The sequence below is a fragment of the Amaranthus tricolor genome, chromosome 8, assembly GCF_026212465.1.
Source record: "Amaranthus tricolor cultivar Red isolate AtriRed21 chromosome 8, ASM2621246v1, whole genome shotgun sequence".
Lineage (NCBI taxonomy): Eukaryota > Viridiplantae > Streptophyta > Magnoliopsida > Caryophyllales > Amaranthaceae > Amaranthus > Amaranthus tricolor.
In genome coordinates, this window is record NC_080054.1 from 29,852,193 (window position 1) to 29,860,536 (window position 8,344).

Consider the following 8,344-nt stretch of genomic DNA (forward strand, 5'->3'; position numbering starts at 1 on the left):
TAAGATTTTATAAAGTAGATGTTTATGATATATCAAATAAGTATTTATCTTTTTCCGTAAACACGTACTTCACATATCAGAAACACCTAATTCACATATCATAATAACTCTGTATTTACAATGGTTCTATTAGGTGTTTATGGTATTTATATTATGTGTTTATGTATGTAAGTAGGTCATGATGGTATATGAATTGGTGTTTATAGTATTTAAGTAGGTGTTTATAGTATGTTAAGTATGTGTTTATTTTTTTATTGTGTTTTTTAGTTTTTTTTTTTGGAGGGGGAGGGGGGCTGACCCTAAAAGATGATATCCTAAAGAGACCGTCTCTCTCAACAATTTGTGTTGAAATAACATCAATAATTCTTGTGTGAGACGGTCTCTTCATCAGACGCTCTCATACATAAGCTAAATAGCCTAAGTAATAGAATTATTAGCATATGGACTCCTTGAGATCATCTCACCGATAGAACGGCATCTGACAAGATTAGCTAAAAAAAATAACACTACTTGTTCAATTTCGAATTGAAATTAATACATACAAACATTAGTAATACAAAACACACTTACATCATTAAACATTTAAACTCAGAAATTGTTTATGTGTCACTTTTGGAACATATTTTTCCTACAATTTTTTATTATGATGTCATTGACATTTGATCCAACAATGGACTACAATAATATTATTGAGTATTTCATTGTCCAAAATTTGGAGAAGTATACAATCGAATTAAATTTTCAAATTTTGAGACCTTCAAAATCTATTTATAAATCTATACATCTATATAGAAATCTATATTTATATATCTATCTATAAATGATACATTTATTTACAAATCTATCTATAAGTAAATATTACTAAAGTAAAACTCATATACAATCAAACTCATATTATATCAATCTACATACAAATGAATCTATAAAAACACTTTTTGTCTCATTTAAGATATGGCTATACTTTTGTAAGTTACTTGTATATATTTTATATAAAAATTTGGTTTTTTTTGTTTAAAGTTTTTAAATAAATAAAATTATTAATGTATTCTATATTATGACTTTTAGTGTATTATTAATAGTTGAAATAAATAAAGAGTAAAATAATACTCCTATTTATTTTTTGTTGCAAAGATGGTAATTCTTTTTTTAAAACAATTCATGATTGTATATTGTCTAAGTATTAAGCATTTGCTCTCTTCTGATTTTTTTTTAAAAATACGATCATACCCATTAATATATATAAATTTATCAGTTGTTATTGAAATATTTCACATGAACTAAATTTTCACATTTAACGAAAAAATACAATCCATACAACTTTGTAAAGTGAAAAAATAGAACTACAACGTATATTTGATTTCTTGAACTTAAATACATGTAAAAATAAATATGGCAGAATAAAATAAACAATCTTACATCCCACAAGTGTTATCTAGTATAGAACGAATCACTAAATATAATACAAATATTTACAAATGACTACCTGTTAACGATTATCATTTGTTGACTGTTACCTTAACCCTTTGACCAACACGTGGAGTGTCACGTGAGTTATTAAAACCGTCTTCTTCTACAATTAAAAAAAACAGTACTCACAGGAAACTCCATGAAATTATACAAACTCAAAACTACCAAAAATATTTGTAAATTTTCCTCCTGTATTTAAAATCTCTACTTTAAACAATCAAGATTCAAGAAATCCAGTCAATTTTAGAATAAAATTCCGAACATAGATCAATTTCTTGCCACGATTTCCACTCGATTTCCTCTCGTAAGTATTCAAATCCCTAGATCTTTGATCAACAATCACATGAGGAGGAACAATCTCATTATTATCAGAAAATTGCGCACCGAAATCGATTTCATCATCGTAACGAAAAGAAGAAGGAGATGAAGAAATAGAATTAGATCCAGGAATATTGACAGGAACAAAGCAGGATTCTTTCTTCCAGTTGAAGATCTTGTTGCGACGAATGAATGATCTTGAGTTTGAATCGGACTCATGGAAAGTACTCTGATCATCATTCGAGGAGGAGAAATCGTCGGAGAAAACGATTTCTAATTCATCAAACTTGAAGAATTCAGCCATTTTCAGAGTAGTTTAAGTATCCATTTTGTACCTACTCGAAGAATTCTGCTGTTTCATCACTTTTTTCATTAAATTATGTTCCTTTGCTTGATTCTTTTATTGGGTCGATCTCCATTGTGCAAGATTTAAATGCTCAAATGGGTTGTTGCTTGTGTTTGAAGGCAGCCATTAATGGCGGAAATTTGGAGGAAAGAGAAGAAGGAAATTTGAGGAAAAGGGTTTTACCTAAAGTTACGAAATTGTTAAAAAATGATGGGTTTAAAGCAAAAGGAGCTTTATTAGGAGTAATTGTGTTTTAATTGTAGAAGAAGACTCTTTTTTATAACTCACATGACACTCCATATACTAGTCAAAGGGTTAAGGTAACAGTCAACAAACGATAATCGTTAACAGGTAGTCATTTGCAAACATTTGTATTATATTAAGTAATTTTTTGCAAAAAAAAATTCAAATAAGATAATTTTTAAAAAAAGACATATAAATTAAATAGTTTCTTATAATTTTATCATTTATTTATTACAATTTCAAAATCCCATATATATTTAGTATTTTTTATTCGGAGATAGACTTGAGATAATCTTGGTTTGGCTTAGTATCTACTATTGTGATAAATGTTCCATTCTCATCCGTTCATATAAAAAGATCGATTAGCACTTAGGAATAAATCAACGAGAGAGAAAATATCTCTTTATGGGAAGAGAAATAAAACTTGCTCTTATTTCTATTATTTTTTAATGCATTAATTTAATATTAATATTTCTAATTGTGTTTAATAAAAAATTATACAATTTATATAATTAAAAGAATGTACACTATTAAAATTAAGTAGTAGGAAGAGTTACTTTTTAACTTTATGAAGTGACATATCCTAATCTATTTCTCCGATGTGAAACAATTCACTTGTGAATAATAATGAGCATTTTAACATCTCATATAAAATAACATACATCAAATTAAATTTAAGGAGTATAAATTAGAGAGTTTAACTATATATTTTTTTAAAGGAAGTTAGACCGTTTAACTTTTTTTTTTTCGTGAGTTGAGTTGACTTATATTGTTCTATGTAGTAGAATAGAAAATGAGAAATATAAACTTACGAATAAAATATTAAAAAATAGTACACAATAAAAAAAATCACTTAAAATAATTCAACTTTTTTATGATTTTTCTACAATAATCCCACCTATTGATTAACCATGAATAATCCCAATTTTAGGAGGTATTTGCCTAAAGTAAGCTTGAGTAACCCGATGACCTGCTATAGAAGGTAATTCACCAAAAAAATAATGAAAATTGATGTAAAATTAGAGAAAAATTTAGAAAATTTACATAAAAAATTATTAATGATTAAAAAAATCCAAAAAAATTTAAATATTTTTTTTAAATTTTTTTCGATATTGTATTTTAATTTGTTTAGTTTTTTAAATAAAACCTACTATAGTAAGTCATTCGGTTAGTAAGTTCATTCTAAGAAAATACCCTCCAAACTTTAAAATATTCATGATTAATCAATAAATATAATTATTATAGAATAATCATAAAAATGTTAAATTATTCTAGATAATTTTTCCTATAATTTAAATCCATATCTTTAGTGTTTGGAGTTTGGACTTTAATGAGAAAAACTTAAAAGGCACGACAAATATAGAAATTCTTTTTTGGATATGATACGACGCAAACAAAACTCTACCACAAAAAATATTATTTAAAAATGATAAAGAAAGCAGTAACTTTATCGAAAACAACACCTTCCCGATATGCATTAAAAATGAATTTCCAAAAATAGTAAAATATATATGTACTTTCGAAGTATTTCTAGTTTGACATGTACACCCCGGGTAAGATTAAAAATAACAGGATTTTTTTAAATCATACTCCCTCCTATTCATCTTAAGTGTCCCATTTATTTTATGCATTCTATCTAATGTACTTATTCAATCCTTAATATATCGAGTTATGTATAATTAAAAATTATACAAAGTTGATATTAATAACCTTTACTTCAAAACGAATCAAATAAGATCCCACATGACTATGCTTTAACTTATAAATTAATAATAAAATGCAATTTAAGAGTAATAAATAAATAGTGTCTCAAAAGTAAATGGGACACCTAAGGTGAATAGGAGGGAGTATTATCAATAGTACCTTCGTATTATTGTATTTATCAATGGTATCTCTGTGTTTTTTTTTTATTTCAATGGTATCTCCAAATTATCTTGCTAATTACAACCGTGATACTTTTTAATTTTTTCCGTTAAATTGCCATTAAATCTCGAATTTAACCTAACCATGAATAGTTTCGTCTTCTTTCCTTTTCCCTTCCCTTTTCTCTTTCTGCTTTCCTTCCATGACTGTTGTACATAATATTCAAACAAACTAGGCAGGAATGCAAATAAATAAGAATAGTGAAGATGTGTTGCTTTATACTTTGTTTTTCTCTCAAATTTCAATAGTTTGATTCATATAATCAAACCCTTCTCACAGTTTTAAATACAAATCTATTAAAACCATTCCGAATTTTCAAATTAAGTTGTCAATTGATTCCGATAATATTATTATGCAATCAAAATAGTATGAAAACCCAATTTGATTTTCTTCACTATAATATCTACGTTCAATGTTAACCAAAAAAAACCAACTAATTTATTTTAAAAAAATTTAGAGTAATGAACTTAAATGTTTCCAATACAACTACAACGCAATCAAACTCTCGAATTTTTGATTCCTTGGCTTTCGATTTTTTCCCCAATACACAATAAACTGTTCATAATCCAAGAAGTTAAGCAAAAAATTGTTAATTTACGAGTATCAGATGAAAACAAAAATGCAATATTGAAAAGTTAGAGAGAAAGAGAAGTACCAACAATGGCTGCAACAGTGAGAGCTAAGGTTAAGGTAGTTGGTAGCCAGGGATGATGTTATTGAGATGTCCATTAACCCAAAGGTGTAGGGTTTGTGTTCAAGAAATGGAGACTGGAATATTTGCGTTCAAATGTAATTCATGAATTTATAACATGTGTTGTTCACAAGATTCGAGTTTAGGTTATAAAAAAGTTATAAGAAATATTTGAAGCAGTCATGGAAGAAGAGCAAGAAGAGGAAATGGAAAAGGGAAGAAAAAGAAACTAACCATGGTTAGGTCAAATTCGAGATTTAACGGCAACTTAACGGAAAAAATTTAAAAAGTGTCACGGTTGTAATTAACAAGATAGTTTGGGGGTACCATTGGAATTAAAAAAACACAGGGGTACCATTGATAAAGTGCATTAATACATAGGTACTATTGATAATATTTAATTCATTAATAAAGAGTCATACGACATTTATATCAGAGATAACAAGAATATTTAAATAGAGTGGATTATATCAAAAGAAAATCAGCTCGTCTTGTATGAGACCGTCTCACCGTGTGACGGATCCATATAATAGCCTATTTCTTCAATTATAAGCGGTCATTTTTAAGACAAAAAAATTTCTACAAAGCTAACCCAATAGAGATGGTCTCAACCGTCTCATCTAAGAATTAGTGAAAGAAATTTAATACTTCCTCCGTTTCAAATTAGTCGCAACATTTGTAATATATACACTATTCACTCATCATCTTTAATTCGTAACTAAGTCTTAATCTATAAGTTCATAGTCAAGTGGAATCTTGTTTGATTTGTCTCGAAATAAAGATTATTAATATCAAAATTTTATAATTTTTTTATTATATATAATTAGAGATATTAACGACTGAATTGGTCTATTGGACTACGTGAAAAAGCAAATGTTGCAAATAATTTGAAACAAAATAAGTATATATAAAAAAATATTAAAAATATTCTTTTAAAGAAATAGATCAAGGTCATGATCATCGGTCGAGCATTCACCATAATAAAACCATACCTATACCTTTAAAAAATTAAAGGAATGCGTACAAACACAGTTAGATCTAAGTAAAAAAAATATTATTAAAAAATTATAAAATACTTAATTCGTTCCAAAGTAGTTGAAATGTTTGTCTTTTTACGCAGTTTAATGCACTAATTTATTCTTTAATATCTTTGATTATGCATAATAAAAAAATAAAAAAGATTGATATTAATCATCTTCTAAATGAGATGATCAAATAAAACTTCAATTAATTATATTTTAAATTATAAATTATAAATTAATTTTATAAATTAAAAATGATATATAAATAGTATTATTTTTTTAATATTACTAACAAAACAACACCAGCGGTGAATAGTGTTGGATGACAACCAAATACAGACTAGAGTACCTTTGTCTTGATTAGATTAAAGTAAAAGAAAATGAGAAATTTTAGGGAAAAAAAAGTAAAGGATAACGATAAATGAAAAGAGATTTTGCATAGAAAAAATTTAAATAAAGTTAAAATAAATGAATAACATTTAAAAGAAGTAAAAAGTCATAATTAAAAAAAATATAAATTAAATATGACGAAATAAAATAACAAATAATGTAAATTAAATGCAATAAAAGAGTATATATATGTATAAATTTAAAATTAAATTTAAATAAGTGAGTCGACAGACCACATTGTCCAGATTATAAAAAGATCACGTGTAAAATGCAACTTCGACCAATGAAAACGCCGTCTAGTGTCCAGAATTTAGGAAAAGTTAAAATAAAATAAAATACTGTTATTTCTATGTCTTTTCTTATCGTAAAAGTCATGTATATCTTGTAGTACATTATTTAGGGTGCGTTAATTTAATTTAATTATAATAATTATTTTATAAAAATTTTTTATATTTATATTATAAATTTTGCATAAAAATAACTTTATTCATTCTATTTTAAAATTTTGATAATGCTTATTGTTAGAGTATATAATATATCTTGGGGCCTCAACCATCAGCTTAAGTTTTTGGTTGAATTGGTTCCTTGACATGGTATCAGAAGTCAACGTGAGAGGTCACGGGTTCAAATCTCAACCACCCCTCCTTTAAAATGGAATATTCAACGCCTATGCGCATCTACACTTCTAGCCCAATGGGGTCTCGTGTGAGGGGGCGTGTTAGAGTATATAACATATCTTGGGGCCTCAACCATCAGCTTAAGCTTTTGGTTGAATTGGTTCCTTGACATGGTATCAGAAGTCAACGTGAGAGGTCACGGGTTCGAATCTCAACCACCCCTCCTTTAAAATGGAATATTCAACGCCTATGCGTATCTACACTTCTAGCCCAATGGGGTCTCGTGTGAGGGGGCGTGTTAGAGTATATAACATATCTTGGGGCCTCAACCATCAGCTTAAGCTTTTGGTTGAATTGGTTCCTTGACACTTATGATACTCACATATCTTCTAATAACTTTTATTTTAATATTTTTATATTTTTATGATCCTCATATGTTTCCCACTAACTTTATAATAATGTTTTTTATTTATTGTGTTAGTGTACTTATTTTTTCAACTAACTTTCTTTTAATATTTTTTAATGCTTATTGCATCCACTTTTTCCATTAAATTTATTATTTAATAAAATTTTATATTCAGTCATCCACTATTTAAAATATTCTATTTTTCTTAATTCTCGTAAATATTTCTTGTGGAAACTTTATTTTTTTCATAATAATTACTTCGGCCAGTCTCTTGAAAAATTATCTCTCTGAGAGACGTCTTTCAGATTCAACCCATTAAAATTTAATGCATAAATGACCTATTATCATCTCATTCATTCTATTTTATTAATGTAATTTTCTAACTATGATTATAATAATAGAAGAATATCCTAACTTTTAATATAGTTGGGGAGTATCTTAATGCGCACTTTTCTTTTTACCCTTCTATTAAAAAATACGAATATGATATATTTGCTATTTTCATCCTTATCTAAAGTCCGACTTATAAAAAATACTTGATAATTATAATTATGATTATCCTAACTTTTAATCTATCCCATCAATTTCATCCTCCCTACTACTAATAAAATTTGGTATCCTTTTTATCTTTGAGTATAAAAGAAAAACCTTAAGCCGACTTATATTAAATTATTATTAATATTTATACACAAATTGTTGTAAAAGACGGTCTCTTTAAGAGATCATTTTTAATTGAATCGGTCATTATATATTTTTTAAAATGTTGTAAGTATATATTAAGATCGATGTAAGTAAATATTTAATATATTGAAAGTAGACATTAAAAATACGGTAAGTAAATGTTAAGGATAATGTAAGTAGATATTAAAAATACGATAAGTAGACATTAATCTTTGATGGATTGGGCTTGAGACAGTCTCT

The 8,344-nt window shown here is 26.8% G+C and overlaps 1 protein-coding gene across 1 annotated transcript; it reads right to left on the reverse strand.

Moving 5' to 3' along the window:
• Positions 1-1,684: 1,684 nt before the first annotated feature.
• On the reverse strand, positions 1,685-2,089 carry LOC130821777 (protein S40-1-like). The gene has a single exon (XM_057687556.1). The coding sequence runs from the start codon at positions 2,087-2,089 to the stop codon at positions 1,685-1,687; it is 405 nt and encodes a 134-aa protein (XP_057543539.1).
• Positions 2,090-8,344: the final 6,255 nt, after the last annotated feature.